Source organism: Mus pahari, chromosome 13 (assembly GCF_900095145.1).
Source record: "Mus pahari chromosome 13, PAHARI_EIJ_v1.1, whole genome shotgun sequence".
In the NCBI taxonomy this organism is placed as follows: domain Eukaryota; kingdom Metazoa; phylum Chordata; class Mammalia; order Rodentia; family Muridae; genus Mus; species Mus pahari.
The window spans coordinates 67,351,593-67,371,052 of record NC_034602.1 but is presented as its reverse complement, the minus strand read 5'-3'; the positions used below and the strand labels follow the sequence as shown (position 1 = coordinate 67,371,052).

The 19,460-nt window shown below is 46.3% G+C and overlaps 1 protein-coding gene and 1 non-coding gene across 3 annotated transcripts in view; one reads left to right on the top strand and one right to left on the bottom strand.

Moving 5' to 3' along the window:
- Hopx (HOP homeobox) overlaps positions 1–16,493 on the top strand; it is a 26,961-nt gene extending 10,468 nt beyond the window's left edge. The window contains exons 1-3 of one of the 2 annotated variants that reach the window (XM_021211054.2): positions 8,629–8,750; positions 8,879–9,035; positions 15,648–15,885. In XM_021211054.2, the coding sequence (XP_021066713.1) occupies positions 8,892–9,035; positions 15,648–15,725 (222 nt within the window). In that variant the 5' untranslated portion in view covers positions 8,629–8,750; positions 8,879–8,891 and the 3' untranslated portion in view covers positions 15,726–15,885. Of the gene's footprint in view, positions 1–8,628; positions 8,751–8,878; positions 9,036–15,647 lie in introns of those variants that run through there. The other variant, XM_021211055.2, reaches the window with a different exon arrangement.
- On the bottom strand, positions 11,745–11,848 carry LOC115065299. The gene has a single exon (XR_003845083.1). It is a non-coding gene; the product is annotated as a small nucleolar RNA U13 (small nucleolar RNA).
- Positions 16,494–19,460: the final 2,967 nt, after the last annotated feature.

The window sequence follows — 19,460 nt, the reverse complement described above, 5'->3', positions numbered from 1 at the left end:
GAACTCACTTTGTAGACCAGGCTGGCCTCAAACTCAGAAATCCACCTGCCTCTGCCTCCCGAGTGCTGGGATTAAAGGCGTGCACCACCACACCCAGCTGAGAATTATATATTTTTGAACTCACGTTTTTAGAGCTCTTTTCCACAACCATAAAGGCTGTCCTGAAGTTCCCAGCATGTACCATGTTACTGAGACATTAGCCACACCTTTGTCTCCCTGACTCGTGCCATCTTTGGTCATCATGGAGTCATTAATGTTAACAGGGAGGACATTCCTCGAAGGAGGAATATAAAATATGTATATTATTATATAAACACGTTTTTTGCCCACAGCAGTCATGGACACTCATGGCGGTCCATGCCTGCTGGCCCTGTTCCAGAGGCAGGAACCATATCATTCTGTCCCTGTCAAGGCCATACTGGACTTTGCAATTCCTGGCTGGCCTTTTGATTATCACCCACTATTAACAGCATAATTAATCCTGTCCCAGGCAGCCGGTGTCTGCTCGTCCTCCTCTGCCCCTTTATTCCACTGGTGATACAATACAGCCTTAGCAGTTATGTTTCCATGTCAGGATGAAGGAAAGCCATACTTCTCAAAATGAAAATAAACCCCAATAAGAATTCACAAAACACCTGAGAGTGTTTCAGGGACTACTTTAGATACTGGTATAATCAGAATTGTGCTACAAACCCCCAAATCGGCAGAAGTTTCTTGCAAGTCCCATTGATATCTGAACCAAAGCCTCATTTCCCAAGCCAATTTCTAATTAAAATGGTCTTTTAGGAAAGCATTTGCTTTCCAAATAAGTAAACGGTTTCACTGGGGTATTTTAACAGGATAATTTTCTTTGATAGTTGTAATTATAGCTATAGTTGAATTTTAGCTATTCTCCAGTTGTGAGTTAGCCTGGGACTCTATCTACAGTTCATATTCTTTCTGGAGAAAACTTTTCTGAATTCATGAACATCATTATAAAAGGCAGACTGCTTACACATGCAGATCACCCTCTTTTGCCCATTTATTTCCAAAAAGATTGGCTGAACTCATCACTTACTTCCCAGCATACTCAGAGGAGCCTAAAGCTTTCCTGTGATCTTTCACAGTCCCTCAGGCTCCACAAAGGAGACTGAAACAGCGAGGCAGGCAGCAGGCTCTCAATGAAAAGAGCTCTGTGTCTGTGAGAAGAATTGTATGTTAAGGGTCAACTAATGATCGACTCATGGCTGGAAGCCATTCCCAGACACCTGCCCTGCCCCCCTGATAGTTTTTCATAACATTTTCCTGGTTTCTGAAGAGGATAGAGAAAAATCTAAACCATTGCAACATAAATTTCAGAAACTTCCACAATCGATTTGGCACAAATGTCGAATCTAAGATTCGATAGCAACAAATACACCCAGTGGCCCTTGCCAAAGGTAAGCTCCACCCTGTTCTGTAGAACGCTGCAACTTGTTCTCATTGGTACACCAGGTTCTCCACCAATGGCATCCCTCAGCTAGATCTGCACCAATGAGAGAAGAGCATGAGAGGTAGGAGAGCCTGAAGGTGTGAGCTGATTTTCCTGGATCGTCCAGTGGGCTGGGTCAAAGCTGTGTGTGCTCACTAAGAGACATGCCACCGGCAGACAGGGCATGACCTCGCACGTGATCCTGTGGCATGGCATAGCCCCTTTCCACAACTCCCCAGCAATAGTCATCTGGTCACTCTGTTACTCAGCACGGAGGGAAGGTGGTGTGGTAGTTAAGGGTGTAAGTGGAGAAGTCAGGCTGTTTGGATTTGAGGCTCCACTCGGTTAATTAAAAGACTGGAGATGTGAAGCATCCAAATAATTCTCCTATTTTGCCATAGAATTGTTGGAATTACAGATGGAAGTGACCACATCAGCCTTTGGGATAAAAAGTGGGGACCGGGGATAGAGCTTAGGCCAGTCAGCACTTTTCTCCACCCCAGCTCTCCCGGCCTCTTCTCCATCCTATGAATGTAGCCTCATTAGTAATAGGGAAGAAAGAAAGTCAGGAAATCATAGTGAGGACTGAGCAGAAATTCATTCTTTATTACTTTCCTAGTAGACTAGAATAGCTGGCCAGCAAACTTAAAGCACAACTGATGTGTGACGGACAGAAGGAACCCTGAAGGTGAGCAACCCTCACCCAGCTCACCAGATCACCCATCAGCATCTTCTCTCACTGAAGCTACAGCCACAGCATTTGAGGAAAGGTTCTAATTTCCAGCATTAGGCTTTACCATTCCTGAGAGACCTAAAAAAGAGAGATTTTAACCCAGAAAGAGTGAAACTTATAAATGGAGGAATGGTCTTTCCAGGTGTCCAATCAGGAGACACCTTGCTGAATCGTTAGCTCCCAATCACTTAAAGAGCAGCTGCATACAACACAAGAAACACTATAGTTGTGAGCAGTGCCTTTGAGCACAGCATGGGAGGTGACCCTAACACTTACTTGGGTAAGGTGTGCGCTGCTGTGTCTCCTCTTTATGGGAGTGAACAGAGCATTTTCCACTGAGTAGCATTTGAGATTTCAAAGTATTTGTTTTTTTTTTTTTCTATATTAGCTCAAACTTTATTTTGAAATGTGTGTGTGTGTATTTGAATGCATGTGTATGTGCATGTTATTGTATGTGTGTTTGTGTGTGTGTGTGTGTGTACATGTCAAGGTCGGAGAACAATATCAGGTTACATTCTTCAGATACTTCCTAGCTTCTGTTTGAGACAGTGTTTCTCACGGGCCTGGAACTTTACCAAGTAGCCGAGAATCACTTGGGCAGCAAGCTTATAGGGATTTCCTTGTCTCCTCTTCTCTTCTTGCCGTTGCCAGGGTTACAGATGTTAGCCACAACATCTGGCTTTTTACATGGGTTCTGGGGATTTGAACCCAGGTCCTCAAACCCGACAGCAAGTGTGTTTCCAACAGAGTCCTCTCCCCATCTTGTTCTTAATTCTGCTGTGCTTCTGAGAGAAGCAGGATTTCTAAGGCAGAAGAAAGCCAACCTAAAGGAAGAGTATTGAGAAGCAACAAACTGAACAGAGACCAGCACGGGGCCTTTCTGAAAGCTCAGAAAATCTAGAACTAACAAAGAAACAGACAGCACCTCATCTTTTTAAGAGCCAGATGACCCAATGACAGATGCCCAATTCTGTGGCAAGTCCAAAGTATCAGAACCTTAGCATTATGTCATCTCTGCCCTTGTAGGCATGAGGCTCTTGGTCTGGCCCCTAGCAACCAGATGGGGCAGTATGGGATTCAGGTGAGGTAGTCACCTCTATCTTTCTGCCTTGAGCCATGTGATGCATGTTCTAGAGTAGCAGGCGTGCATCCCTGTCATGGTGAATTAGTGGTTCTGCCTGGGCTGTAGCTGTCACTCTGGTCAAAGGTGAAGAGGATATACTTGGACAAGATCCCCAAGAGACTTGAACTTTAGCTTCTTCATACGTCAGATGGTATCAGAACAAAGCTTTAAAGGGCTATAGTCCATTACCTCTGTTGATGAATGCCGAGTAAATACAAGGGTTTTAAAAAGAGAGGCACAGAAGCCTGTGTGAACGTCATCCCGGAAGTCCAGGGAATGAGGCCAGAGCAGCCACAGTAGGTCAGCAATGGCCCAGGTCACTTTGACAAGGATCTTCCATTCTTACCACATGAATTCTTCACCAGAGGTGATGGATAATTACATCAGAGTCAAAGACTCAAATGGATAACTCAGTGATGGCCTGTAATTTGTGACGTCCATATAAGGAGAATATATGTAGAGGCAGAAATCAGCCTTGATGCTCACGGACCCATCAGCTGCCTTTCCTCCTTCTTGTACCTAAGGTAAGAGGCAGAGTGTTCAGCTCTGCCCTGACCCCACAGACAGGTTAGTTAATGTTTCCTGACTGCAAAACAAGACCAATTCCACTAAGGTTTTAAAAAGAGGGCTTTGAGAGAAACTCTAACGACAAGGGAAAACCAGATCTCAGCACACTGTGATGTCCATCGCATATTCCATGGTCTAATAATCTCGCCCACTGTTCGGTCCTTCCTCCTGACTCTTTCCATCCGACCTGGACTGTCCATCTGGGAATGATATTTGCTTTTTCTGGGGGAGTGTGTGTGTGTGTGTGTGTGTGTGTGTGTGTGTCCCTGTGTGAGAGCGCTTGCTTAATTCACTAACCCATTTAAATTGAAAAATCAAGTTCTGACTTCCAAGAACTCTGGAGAAGCAAAATAGTCACACTTTTAGCATGTCAGGGATGAGAGTCCCTAGTAATTAGCTTTGCAGCCATTGTTCATCTTTATTCTGGTGACCGATGGACGCAACAAAGCTAGCCTGGAGACAAAGCCCAAACTCTCAAAAGAAAAATACTTCCAATCCCCCTTCTGAGCTGGAACAGGAAATGCTTTTAAACAGTAAATAGTCATCAGATGGGGCCTTTAACCCTACGGGGTCACAGAAGCTGGGGATAAAAATAGCTTTGAGAGGTTTAGATGGTATTCACGGATGACGAGAGGACGCAGCTCTGGCAAGCATTAAGGTTGACAGTACAAATGGTGATGGGGAGGAAGAGAGGCAGGATGTTGCTGTTCACAGGGGAGTTTTACTAGAGAACCTTGGAAGAAAATGTTGATGTAAATGTCCTGTAAAGAGAAACAATCGCACATCCTGTAGGTCAACAGGTCCAGCCCTTGTAACCACTCTTGAGAACCCCTGGCACCGCCAGAGAAAGAAAATTATTTTTAAAAGCTAAAACTTATCTTTCAAGGTTACTTCCCTAAAATTATCTCAGTTTACCACCTATTTGGATGTTGCGATGGTACAGAGCCAAGAACAGGTAGAAAAGCCGTAAGAGTTGACCATCGTTGGAATACTCCCTTTGTCTCTCCCACACTGGGTTTGGTTGAATGTGGTTCTCATTCAGGAGGTGTGGAGTAGTCCTAGACATAGCCGCAGATGGTCCCAAGACGTTGCTAGACTTGACAATGACGGTTCTTTGCTTAGGGACAGTAATAACTAGAAGAAAGCATTTAACTAAGGGCTTGCCTCCAGTTTCAGAGGGTTAGTCCATGAATATCAGAGTTGGAAATATGGCAACAGACTTGGCACTGGAGCAGTAGCTGGGCTGAAATCCTGGTGGCAGGCAGAAGATAGGGAGGGGTGGAGAGGAAGAGGGAGTGAGGGAGACAGAGACAGAGAGACTGGGTCTGGTGGGGGTTTTTGAAACCTCAAAGCCCACTCTACATTGATTTATTTTATTTACTTGTTCTCCAACAAGGCCACACTTCTAAGCCGCCCACCAATGGGGAATCAAGCATTCATATGTATGAGCCCATGGGGGCATTCTCATTCAAGCCACCACACACACAGTCTGACTTTTTTGTTAGTTTCTAAGGGACACTGAAAGTTTGAGTGAACCCCCTTTTCATCTTCTGTAAAGTTAAGTAACCTGTGAGCAGGAAGGTGCCCGTCTTCCAAAGCAGAGACCCATCACTTCTCTTGGATAAGGAGCCACACAGCATTTTTCTCACTTGGGAAAATACAAAAATATTTACAGAGTCAATTGCCTGCAGGCAGTTCACAGTGAACACAAGAAAAATACAGGCAAAGAAAACTGGGAGATGTCCTAAGCAGTGATTCACCTGGATTATCAGTGTAGCTCACAGTTGGTGGCATGCTTGTCCAAAATGCATGCAACCCTGGGTACACTCCCAGGAGGCACACATGGGCAAGGGTGCAGATACATGCACACACACACACACACACACACACACACACACACACACTCAGACACAGTCGGGGAGGAGGTAGGCTCAGAAATTCTAAATCTTTACCAACTATATAGCAAGTTTGAAGCCCTGTCTTAGGGGGGAAAATCCACCTGCTTCACCCCTGTGGCCAACTCCAAACCACTGGAGTAGGTTTATGGGGGCAAATTTCTTTCTCTCTTTATTGGATATTGGTGGCATTACAGAGAAGTCATAATTCTGGGAGAGGGAGAAGATGTTTAAAAAGGGAGGTAGCCAAGGTTATACGGAGTTCATAGCACTTTGTATGAGCTATTGATGTAAGTAGATATGTCCAAAGCAAAGGACCACAGGCTCACAGGACATAAAGCTGAGACACACAAAGGTCAGCCCAGGCTTTGGAATGGATTTAGAAAAAAAAGCCAGCTGGTTTTCATTTAACCTCTCGAAAGGGCTTGTGCAATGACTTCCCCAAGTACAAAACTAATACACAATGACAGGACACACTGCTCTTCGAGGTGTTTCACAAGATGTGAACAACCGCAGCAGTAACCCTGGTGTTAAAAGATTGAAGTTGACAGGGCTTCAAAGTAGTTGTTAGTTCTTTGTATCTGAAATTGTTTAGGCTAAGTTCAGAGAAACTTCTCAATGGCTACTTTATTTCCTTTACTGGAAACAGTTGAGGACCTTTACAAGGTCACCGTTACCAGGGTGGCTTGATTCATACAGTGAGAGAGGAAGAAGCAAAGCAACAGCAAACCTTTGCAGTGCCAGGGAGGGCTGAAATAATCACGTCTGAGCAGTAACAAAGAAACTGACGGTAGAGCTCTTGTGTCCCCATAGCTAGAAGCCAAGTGTGCTTGTTTAGTGTACCTTGGAAAGCTACGTGCTGTCAAAAGACCCTCCCACAGTCCCCTTAGTAGCCAACCAAGGCCAGCGGTCCTCTATCAACTCCCCCTAGCAGTCCTTTAAAATCAACCAGGACCTCCCCCATACAAACCCACTCAGTTTGGTAACAGAAAGCCACAGAAATCTAATAAAATTAAATGCACCTGATCCCACGTAGCGACCGACATTAGCAACCCATGAGTTATATACTAGCGGTTACAAAACAAAAAACAAAAAACAAAAAAACCGGGGAAGTGTGTACGCCCGTCTGAGTGACGTTCCTGCAGTGTGAAATTTCTGAAGGCTTGAGGATTCCACAGGGCATCAACAAAGGTCCTGGAGGAAGAATCAGCATGACGATATCAAATGGAATGGGTAAAAACCTTTCCAGGACAAGAAGCAACACCAGAGGCAGTCGTTCCCCCTGCTATGTTCTTTCAGTTGACAGCTCAAACAGTGGTGGCCTTGGTGGACAGCATAGGCTGGGATTAGTGTCTAATTGGAGACACGCCCTTTGAAAACGGAGACAAGCCCCTCCCTGCCCTCACGCTGTTACCCTCCTAAGTTTCTCCCACTAAACTGAAGACAGATTGCCTTACTGTAAGGGGGCTAGCAGACCACGGCCTGGGACCAACGCTCAGTATTTCCACTCTAGAGTTCTGGCCATTGTTGGAAATCGTGGAATCTTTGGATCCTCTGCCTCAATGTCCCTGACTGTGAAATGACTTTCAAGAGATTATATGTCATAGAAGGACGGCAGGGGGAAATGGGTGCTAACATGAAAGGTATTTCTAACCCAATGGGCCATAGCCTTGGTGCAGAGACGAGGATCCTTGGTACAAATTTTAACTAGAGGGACATCTAGTTCCCTGAAAATGATTTGCTGGTGACTTGGCAAATGCTTTGAGCCCCAGTCCCACATAGTCGAAAAGCTTCTCCTCCAGTCTGAAATCTCTTCAAGGGAACTAGAGGAGAGGGGAAAAGAAGCCTTTATTTAGGAAGTATAAGTCACAGGTGAGAAGGTAGTTAGCTCTGAGCACACTATCCAGATAGTTCACCCCCAGGCACAAACCACATCAAAACCCACTCAGACTCCGCGATTGTTTGTTAATGCAACAAGCCAGGGTGATTCCCACACTTCTGTTTGGCTAAGCCTGCACAGAATCTACAGCCAAGAATATTGAAGACCAACGTCTTTACGTCCTAGTTTTCAACAGGGAGCATAGGAGGAGGGGAACACACCTGGTAGTTTTCTTAGCCCCAAGTCTGAAGCTAAGTCGCTGTGGCGGCGCAGCAGGAAGGTCGTTGCCGCAATATGCCGACAACATTTGTCTTTAAAGTGAAGACATGAGAATTGGAAGCTGGAGGTGGACCTATTTTTCTGGGCTGAAGTCCGAGGTTTTAAATGACAGTTGGTTTTGATCCTGCTTAATTGGGTAGATTTTGAAAGGTATCACACACACACACACACACACACACACACACACACACACACACACACACAGGAGAATGCAGTGAGGTAGGTAGGCTCTTGGGATGGAGGCCTGACATTTGGGGTTCAGCTGCCTTCCGCATGCTCCTGGCTCAGCCTCCTCCACACCACCACCCGGCCGTAAATCATAAATCATTATCGCTGTTTCCATTTCCGTCTCTGTACAAGTACATTGGAAAGATCCTTTAAGTATCATCCAAAATTTTATAGCCGTTATTTGCGACTAAGCGGCAACTTAATTTTTCCCTCTGTGATTTTAATGTCCTTCGGATTTTCTGCAGTACGTGCTATTTGTAATCAGGAAAAAAAAAAAAAAGAGTAAATATCCATTGGTGGTATTGTTGTTTTTAAGTGCGGTCTCCATTTCCCCAACTTGTGCAGTGAGCATCTTTCCCCAAAGTGTGCGTGCCCTGCGCTCCCTGGCAAGGCCCCCCACGTGCTAGCCCGCGGCGGAGGCGGAGTGTGGCAGCCCAGGAGGCGTGCCCACGGCGACGGGAGCCCAGCCCCGCGTGTGTCCTCAGTCCCTAGGGCAGCTCCGGATCTCCGGAGGCAGCACTTGAGGCGCTTCCTCTACTGTCCCCTCCGAGTGGCAGGCGGGAGGCGTCTTCTTCCTCCTCTCCATCTTTAGCCAGGTTGGGGACGGTCCCGGGGAAGGAGGGCTCCCCCAAACTCCGCAGCCAGTGGCGCGGGGCGCCTCGGTGGGACGGCGGGAGGGGGGCAGGCGGACCTTGCTCACCCGGGGCATCTGGTTCCCCTGCAGACGCGCACGGACCATGTCGGCGCAGACCGCGAGCGGCCCCACGGAGGACCAGGTGGAGATCCTGGAGTACAACTTCAACAAGGTCAACAAGCACCCGGACCCCACCACGCTGTGCCTCATCGCAGCCGAGGCGGGCCTCACGGAGGAGCAGACGCAGGTGAGTCCCCAAGCCTCGGGGACTGGCGGGTTCCCGCGCCTCCCGCGGGCCTCCATCATATGTATCTCAGTCCCCAAATCATTCCGCAGTTCCCAGGGCGCCCAGTCCGTATCCACCCTACCCTGTCTCACCACCATCCTCTTTCTGGGTTTCCACCGCCTCCCAGAGCCGGCCCCTTGCTTTCTCCTCCTGTAGTGGGAGCATCTTGCCTGCTTTCCTTTCGGTTTCCCAGCTCAGTAACTCTCCCCACTGTGCTGGAGAGCTTCGGGAAGGTTTATTCTCATCAAGGTTGTCGCGGTTTAAAGAGACGTTAGCGATCAGCTATAAATTCGGCCTTCCGGTTTTGTCAGAAGACGAAACTAAGGCGGGGGTGGTGGTGTACTGGCGTGGGGATAGGAATGGAGGACCGGACCTGCCAGGGACCTTAAGTTGCTCTTCCCGCCACATCACCATATCTCGGTGCTGCACCTAACCAGCACACTGCCATACTTCGGTTCAGGTTTTGTTGCTGTTTTTTTATTAATCCCCTGACTCTGAGCTTCAGGTTCAGCTTTAGAGTCTTTCTTTGGAGTTTACTATGGCCGCAGCACAGGACCCCCTTGCATGATGATAATTTGTTCGTAAAAGGCTTCCTCGCTATCCCATTATCCCCGAAATTTGCTTAGGATAGAGATCGCAGTACCGCCTGGCACAATGTTGGAGCCTTTAGCCAACTCTCCCTCCCACTTCTTTCTTATTCCCCTTGGTCGTGGAAAGATGATTTGCCCCGTATGATAAACTATTCGGGAGTTGGTCCTGTCTCTCTCAAAGCATCACACGCCTTTCAGTTCTCCTCTGAGCTGGGATATTCTTATCCCTCCAGTTAATGGACTGGAGAAGGAGGGGGTTGTCCTCTCTTCACCCTGCTCAGTTAAAGCTTAAAACCTTGTAATGAGTGCTCCCTGGGATACTGGAACCAGAATCCTGAGCCCTAAGTCCTAGATGATCCTTGCTAAGCCGGGACAACTTGGAGAATTTACCCGTAGGTAATCCTCCCGGTCCCAGATCAAATAGAAAGGCTATTTAACCAGAATCAGAACCCAATAGAAGATGATTTATTGTAACCCAAGTCTAAAAGCTCATATTTCTTGCAACTCATCAAAAGGCAAGCTGTTCTAGTATTAGCATTTTAAAACCCATGCTATATTTAATGATGTAGAGATGTGTCATGTTTTGAGAACGAGGCAGTTGTTTATTATGGATGCAGTCCCATCTAGGGAATCTAACCCTGACTCGGCCTCCAAGACTCTTCTGCCTGTAGAGCAGAATGGTCATATTTGCCTCTGTTGCGAGCACATTGAGCCCATGCTGCCACTGAGCTGTGCCCCCGGCCCTATGCTGACCTTTGGAGTGATATATATCTGCCATACATTGTTTCAGATACTTGCTGAATCTTGGCTCATTTTGCCATTCCCTTAAGAGAGAAAGCTCAGCAAAGGAACTGATGCACAGAGAGCTCGAGTTACTGAACCTGCAGCCAGAGCACAGCCTGCCTCCGTATTGGAGACTCTGGGCCTCTCTCCCGTTCTCTATCCTCTCCTCTACCCGTTCCTCCAGAGGAAGGTTGGAAACAACTGAATGGGGTGGTAGGGGAAGGAAGGGCAGAAAGATCAGTTTACCCATGCATTAAGCAATGGTCATTCCAGGCTATTGCTAATCTTTCCTCTGGATTCACCTGCTATTAGAGAATTGAAATGTAACTTAGCAGGGCCGGAAGAAAGGGCATCTGCCTTTCAGTGGTGAAGATCAACCAGTGCAGAAACCCACACGATGTGGGTATCTGCCATCCTCAAATGAACAAGCCCAGCACGAGTGGGTGTGGGTGAGTCAGCCCCATGGGAGGGCCGGGCTTCCTCTTCCTGCCCTAGGCCAACACCTTCTTCCTCCAGAGGCTCGCTGCAGCCCAATGTACCCTCACCCTCCTGTCTAGACCTGCAGGAAAGTATCTGGAACCCGGATCTCAGAGGTTCAGCATAGCAAGTCTCAGGAACGAGGCTTCTGCTTGCCCTGTCATTTCTTGCTGGACCGAGTCCCGTCTCCCCGTCTTTCCTAACTCCTCGCACCGCCTTCACGTGTGCGTGATTCCGTAATCTACTCTAACATTTACATTTTTAAAAGATGTCTTCTACAAAAAAAAAGTCCTGCTAATATAAAAAGTCCAGTAATGAAACTGCAAGACAATTGCTTTCATCTGTAGTAGGTCTTTAAGGATGTTTACTAGAACTCTGTGGAGGCTGAATTCTTGCCTATCTGTGATGTCTACTGTCAGCACAGCCCCTGCCTCTCTTCCTTACTAGTGTGGTCCTCTTCCAGCCAAAATGATCGCATATTTATCACTTATGCCAGAATCCCTTTTCCATCCTGACACCAGTCACCTCCAGAGATAGAAGTGAGACGGAGAGGGTCTTCCTATGTAGTCCAAGCTGGCATGAACTGACAACTCCTCTGCCTCTGCCTGCTGACTGTTGAGATTACAGGCAGATATCACAACACCCTGCATCATATTCTTTCCCTAAAACAAGTATTGTGTTACTTAAAGAGATTCGCACAACCCACGCTTGAGAGATAGTTACTAATTCACACTGTTCACACTGTGGCAAAGGTGAGAAACACTGGGGGGCAGAAGCTTTCTGGCAGGGGACCCCCTTTTCTTTTTCTCCCCCCACTGTTGATGAAATAGGTAACATACCAACATCCTAATAAGATTTGAGGGAGGCGCGTCTCAGAAATTGGTGTGAAAAACCAGTCATCCTGTTTATGAGTCACAGGCGAATCTGTAGAACTCCTTGTAATAGTCAGTCCTGCTATCGAGCTGAAGTCTCTGCTATGGGGAGGCATCTGCAGGAACTCCGTGCAAGGAGAGCCTCTTAGAGAACTTGACTGCATTTTGATTTGGGGACAAAGGCGCTTCTCTTATCACTAGTATTCTGTATATCTCCTATATTTAATTCAAGTGAAATCCTACAGAATCCCACTCCTTGTGACTTTCACTGCCTGGAAGTCATTGTAAAGGGTAAGGGGGGCTGGGAGCAATCCCTTCTTTTCACCCCAAGAGGCTAGGATAATACAGTATTCCTCAGTAATAATTCTTCTTCTTCTTCTTCTTCTTCTTCTTCTTCTTCTTCTTCTTCTTCTTCTTCTTCTTCTTCTTCTTCTTCTATTTATTTATTTATTTTATGTATGTGAGTATACCATTGCTCTCTTCAGACACACCAGAAGAGGGAATCAGACCCCATTGCAGATGGTTGTGAGCCACCATGTGGTTGCTGGAAATTGAACTCAGAACCTCTAGAAGAGCAATCAGTGCTCTTAATCACTGAGCCATCTCTCCAGCCCTACGGTTTTCTTCACGTACACAGCATGAGTACGCGCGCATGCACACACACACACACACACACACACACACTTAAGTACAGTGTAGCTGGCATTGGTTCTTGAAGAGGTTCCCAGTATTTTTATCTCTTTCTGGTGTTCTGGACTTGTTCCCAGAATCCAGTGTTTTCAGTTGTTGGATGTTTTATCAGTGGGATAAGATCCTCTAAAGGCCTCCCTTTGAAAAGAATGAAATGCTAGTTGTTAAGAGAAAAGGGTAAAAACAATATTGTTTTGCCCCGAACCCTCTCTACCCCAGTGCCCAATTATCGTGTGTTCACTCAGAGTAAGTACGTCTCCATCAATGAGCAGGAGTAATGAGAGCACCCATTCATGAGCAAGCCAGGATGAATGTCTTTCCCAGGGGATGGCTGCAACAAAGCGGGGAGAGAGACAGACAAAGCCAGGTGGAAAATTAGTATTAATGTGAGTCAGAAGCTACAAGATCCAGGGCTAGACAGGAAAGAAGCTAGCAACAGTGCATTTTCTTACTAGCAGCTGGCCTGTTTAATTATGGTGTATAATCTTCATTGAATATTATATATTATGTATACATAATATATGAATATATAATATATCTATATATTATATAATATATAATATATGTATATACGCATATATGTATGTCTATATTCTATATTCTATATTTTCCCCAGACAACAGCTGAGCTCTTCTCACACCTCTTCCCAACCCTCAGTGGCAGGGCTCAATTTATTAAGCATTTAGATTATACCTCGCAAATTCACAAATGTGGTCCAGGTCGAGGCTATTTTGGGTAATGACCCATCAATATTCTGCATGTGAAGATGCGGGTGGCTCTTTTGAATGAGGCCAGCTGAACCACTTTGTCTTAAATGAGTCCTGATAGAAAGTGAGGGTTTTTTTCCCCCTCCTTTCTAGGTTTTAATTAGTCTTTAAAGGCGGCCATTTATTCTGCTCTAGTCCCTGGAAACCCTATTTAGTCAGCTTCGGAACCCCCACAGTTACCTCATTAATGAAGCTGATGCCCTGCTGCTCTGAAGCCAGACCCACACATACTGATTAAAAGAAGAAAATGTGCCCACTCTTCACATAGTCCAGGGTTGAAGTCACCCTCGCATGAGCCTTCTCGTCTCCTTAAGATTAGAGGTGCCCATGCGTGTGGGGTTCATTTGGTCGGGTGCTTGCCTGGAGTGCACAAGCCATTGGTTCCGTCCTCAGCACTGCGTAACCCAGACACCGTGAACTACTGTAACGGTTCCCCAGTGTCTGAGAGGTAGAAACAGGAGGATCAGGGGTTCAGGCTCTTCCAGATGCATAAGGAAGCCAAGGCTAGCCTCAATCCAATGTAATAACAATAATAATAACAATAACAATAATAATAATTCTCCCAAGAGTGAATTGAGACATCCAGGGAGCAGGTCCAACAGAGGTGGTTTTCTCTGACTTTCTGTGCTTTGGACCCCTTGGGTTTCTGTTTCTTTGCTGGGCGTGCTTTGCTGCCACCCCCAGGATAAGGGTGGAAAGACACCTGCTGCTGGCCAGAGTGCGACTCTGCATGTGGCTCTGCAGGTGGGTAGAGTGTCCTTGCATAGCCCATTCTCAGCCCACGAAACCTGGATGGGAGACTTTCTCAGTCCTGGGGCCTTGAGCCCTTTCCTAAATGACAGCCTGTCCCCAGGGCTTGCTGTTCAGAGGCTCTTCTGTCCCGTGGTTCACATTCTTTCTTGGGCTCATGCTCAAACTCTCCTCTAGCTCCTTAGATCTCAGGAGAGACAAGGCCCTTCTCCCACAGGGCCCAGCCTACTGTTGGGAGGCTGAAAGTGAGTGTCAAATAGGTGGTTCGCACTGGACTGCCGCTGTCTGTAGTACACCTCTATGTAGTATAGCACACCCACGGAGTGGCCTGATCACAGCGCTGCTGTCTTTTTCCTCTCTGCCTGCCCTGTCACCCCCCTACCCCTAGACTAGGTAAAGCTTAGGAAACACACAAAGGACAATAGAGGCCACCAAAGCTTACCTCTTCCTCTACAGATAAACTGAGTGTCTGATACTATTTTTAGGGGGCTTCTCGTAGCTAGTCAGTGACTATTGACTATTGCCCGTGCCTACACTGCTCACCTATCTTAGCAGCCTAATCCATTAGACCAGTGCTATAACAACCTGACTGATCATTACGGTGTACTGCACGACATGAGGTGCCAGGGCTCAAGGGGAAACTGTTCATCCCATCTTCCCGGAGAATAGAAGCCTGCTGCTTCTGTTTCTGCAACAGAAACCAAGCTGGTTTCTTCAAATCCCAGTTTCCTTTTGACCTGCTTCAGAGTTAGTCTAGTACCAGAGCCCTCGATCCGAAGTAACATTGTAAAGGCAGCCTGGTTGCTTACTGTGTGCCACACCACTTTAAAGCTTATTGGAATGTCTTGGATTTTCCCTTAGCACCTCACTGAGGTGTCCCCAAAATCGGTGTTGGTATTGGTAAGGGGGTAAATATTTGAGTGACACTGAGCCAGACAATTCCAACTCAAGGGTAAACCCACCGCACACCTCCTGCTTCTGCCCAAGAGTCCACTCCGTGGATTCCTAAGGAGTCGTGGTCCAAAGTCACTTAGTGCTTAGATGTGAGTGGTTTATTGAACCAACTGTTATCGTTACCGGGATACTGCTAATGCGCAAAGGCCGTGCCAACATCAGCACCAGTCAGACAGAGACTAGACATCATCTGGGGGCATCAAGGCTTTGTTTCCGTTCCTTTTTAGTCAGCCAAACAGCATTGATTAGTCGTGAGATTCAGTGTTAAGGAGTAAGATGCAATGACGGTAAGATAAGGTCAGCTCAGGCGTTCATTGGACCGCCCATTCCAGAAGAGCGTGCGTGCATGCATGCGTGCGTGCATGCGTGCGTGCATGCGTGCGTGCAATTAAAGCAATGACAGAGAAAGTTGTGTGACATTGGCAAAGTACTAAAGTAGAAAATAAGGAGAGCCTGCTTCTAATACGGTGGTCCTGTTTAAGCTGAGACCTAAAGGAGAGCGAGGGGATCAGATGAAGAATGCACAGAGTTTCTGAGGCAGAGAAGGTTGGTGTCAGAGTGCGAGAACCTTCCCAGCATCCTTTGTGCCTCTCCTTCCCAGTTGGCCCACACAGACTCCCCTCAGGGATGAAATAGACATTTTGGCTTTTCGGTATGTGACAGATAATTGTTTGCATCTCTCTCTTTCAGAAATGGTTTAAGCAGCGCCTGGCAGAGTGGCGGCGGTCGGAAGGCTTGCCTTCGGAATGCAGATCTGTTACGGACTAGGGAGCCAGGCCCTTGAGCTTGCTCTTGGAACTCCATCTGTTCTTCCTTCCTCGGCTTACCCAGGCTGTTTTGATGTTTCAGTGCCGTATTGAATGTCTCATTGTTTGCTGTCCTGCTATTTAACACAATGTGTTTGTTTTTTTTTTTAATGTATATAACTTTAAAAAATCCAAAATAACAGGAAGCTAAATGCAGTTCTGTGTAAAGCGATGGTTTGGCTGGGGTTAGGGGTGTGGCTTGTATCTCCCTTTGGATTTTAATGAAAGATGACGTCTCTGTTTGCCCTTGACCATCACCTTCCAGTAGTAATTCATATGGAGCATCCACTTCAGAGCTGCCTGGCTTCCATTGAAAAGATAACAGAACAGGCAGGGGAGCGTCTCCTGAGTTCACCTCCCTGTGCCTTTCCTTCTGTGTCACTAAACACACTGGTGGTTGAATGAGAACGTGAGTGTATTTGAGTCATTCAAATTATATATATATATATATATATATATATATATATATATATATATATAATTATATATATATATATATATGAATGAACAGTTCCTTCCCTTACAGCTGTGTTGTCTTGGAAAGCAACCTAGCATAGCAGCTACGGATTCCAAGGGGCAGAAAAGCAAGTAGCTAAGGAAAAAAAAAAGTTACAGAGTCTAGAATTTACCTTATTTAAATGAACTTGTTAAATTTATTTTGCTGAATAAAATGAACTGCTTTTTGTCTTAAAAATGATATTCTAAATAAAAAAACTTTAAGTTGAAAATTCATGGAGTCTTTTTCACTCGTTCTTTCTGTAGCTGAATAGGATGTTTATGAAGAAAGGAGGGCTGAAAGGGCCTCTATTTTCCAAATCTCCAAGTGCGGTCCAGGATCTACCCCATCAGCCTTAGCTGTAAGCTTGTGAGCCATGAAGAATCTCAGGCCACAGGCCTGACCTGCAGACCCAAGGGTCTGCATTTCTCACAAGGTCCTCCCTCCCCTCAGGAGCCACAGTTTCGAGGTTCTCCCACCCCCTTACTGTCTCAGCATGTGAATGCCTTAAGATTAGTTATGTCTTCTATCACCCAGAAGAGTAACTTGGTTGCAGTGGATTAGACACGTAGGAGATGTTTATTTGCTTGGCTTTTAAAGAGGCAGTGGCTGATCCCAGTGTGGGGGCACACACTGCTCCTTTAATCCCAGCATTCCGGGAGGCGGAAGCAGATGGAGCTCTGAGTTCGAGGTGAGTTCCATGACAGCCAGGGCTACACAGAGAAACCCTGTCTTGAAAAAAACAACAAAACAAAACAAAACACCAAAACAAACAAAGGCATCAGCTCACCATCTGGTTGGCAATTCTGGGCAGTTAGAATAACTCCAGAAAGTCACTGGGGATTTAAGTTAGGTCTGTCTGTCTGTATTGGTTGGTTGATTGATTGGTTTTGAGACAGGCTTACTATGTAGCCCAGGGTGGTCTTGAACTAATACCCTCCTGCCCTCCACCCTCAAGAGCTAAGCTTTCTGGCAACTTCCTCCTATTGGCTGAAGCGGGTCACATGACCAGCAGAATCCCGGTTGTGTAGGTAAGAAAACAGTAAAGGATGGAGATCGGAAAGGCCCTTTGAAATTCACACTAGACCATCCAAGTGTGATGCCGCGCGCACACTGCTGAACTCTCACCTACCGTGCTGGCTCAGCCTTTCCAGGTCTTTAAAATAGAGCCCATGAGTCGAACACCAAGAATCACTGCTAATACAAATGTTTATAAGATCCTATTAAACATCCTCGGCCAGCTTCCCTTTCCTCTACCTTAAAGCGGCCCCTTTGTAAACAAATACACTCGGAACCACAAATACACCATGAGCCTAAACAGTATGCCCTGGCGTCTGGCGCACTGCCCTGTAACCTAAGCTCTGAGTAGCCATGGGCACCCAGGCTAAATTCTGACATCGTTTTGGAAAACAAGAAGGGCAAAAGCGGGGACAAAGCAGGAGTGGAGACATGACAGAAAGCATATGGAGAGCAAGTTTTCTTTTTCAATGCATTCTCCTAGATGTCTGCTCACGGTGGGAGGAGGAAGACTGCGGGGCAGGAGACATTGCTCAGACCGCCCCAAGGGCAGTGAAAGGGATTTCAATAAGGGCTAAGATTGGGGCAGAAATCAGTTTGTGCTTATGTATGGGGGGGGGGGGCTACTGCGCTTTTGTGAACCTCAAAGATAATTTTCAGGAGTTGGTTCACTTCTTTCACCATATAAGGAACTCAGGTCATTGGTTTGGATGTAGTCACCTATACCTTTCAGGCCAGCGCACTGGCCGGAGTCAGAAATCTTTCAAGTACGTCGGAGCCATGCTGCAAGCAAGAACAACTCAGGACCAGAAATACTAATCAAAGGATGTCTTGCTAGGTAGAAGGACCACCACCCAAGCATCCAGAGTCCTTGAATAGCAGGTGGGGGAAAGCAACAAGATCCTTTCAGAAGTAAAATTGTTGCAAGTAAAAACAATATGCGTTAAAAAAAAAAAAAAAAAAAAAAAGCTTTGTGAATAAGCAACTATTTCATTCCTACAAGTCCTAGAGAAGACCGGGGACAGCTTGTTTTGCTACACGAGGTTTGATGAGAAGTCAGAGTGTGGAAGCCTGGGAGGAGTTGAAGGAACAATTTCACATTTCTTGATTAAAAAGAGTCACATGCCACTGGTACTGTCCTTTGCCTTGAACGAGCAACACTGACCTCAGAAACAAAGATAGCAAAAAACTGAAAACTGAAAACCAAAACCAGCAATACAAGCCAGAATCCCATCACCCAGAGGGAACCTCTTCTTAACCTTAGTGTTTTAGTGCAATATGGGGGGGGGGTGGTAATGACATACAGGGAACTGTACTAGAAGCAGTGCAGTTCAACCCTTCCTGTGTCCTGAGAGATTGAAGAGAGTCTTCCTAAGGGGTGTGTGTGGAGGTTTGGGGGTGTTCGGGGGAGATTGGCTCTTGTTTAGAGAAAACATCTTGATGTAGTAGGAAACTGTCGGGAGGAGGAAGGAGCGAGGAGAGGGAGGAAGAGAAGAGGAAGATGCTGAGAGGCTCTAGTGCTGGTCCTGGGAACTTTAGGCTACTTGGACATTCTTTGGAAAACAAGTTGGAAAAGAGGCTTTGCTGACTCAGCAACTTCTCCACTGCACCCAATGGGAACCAGGGAGAACCCGGAGTGCTGGGTTCAGGGACTTCACACTGCTTCTCTCTGGCTCTCCTTGGCTTCAGCATCCACTAGGCTTTGGGAACTCCTGTACCTTAAGAGTTCCTGGTTAGAGCACCTACTGATCCATCCAAGCACAACATCTGCAGGCAAGGCTCAGGGAAGACATGAAGTCAAGGAAGTGGGTGCAGAAAGATTGTAAGAATCAGAGGAACAGGACGTCTGCTGTGAGATTTTTTTTCTCTGAGAAATATCTAGGAAGCTAAGACCCAAGAAGTCTCAACAACATGGTTGTCTAATGAGACCTGAGCAAGGAACAAAGGGAAAGGCTCACAAGACCTCAACCCTTAACAAAGAACTACAGGCAACTAAGGATACTAAGAGCTGGAGACATGGTCCTCCCCAAGGAAGAGCCCCTCCCCCAATCAATTATTCAGTGTTAAGTGGTCATACATATACATCATACACATACAAAATACACATACAAGTAACATTACATGGACTGAACAGGTTGTATTTATATATTATATATTTAGGAGGGAGAGAGAGAGAGAGAGAGA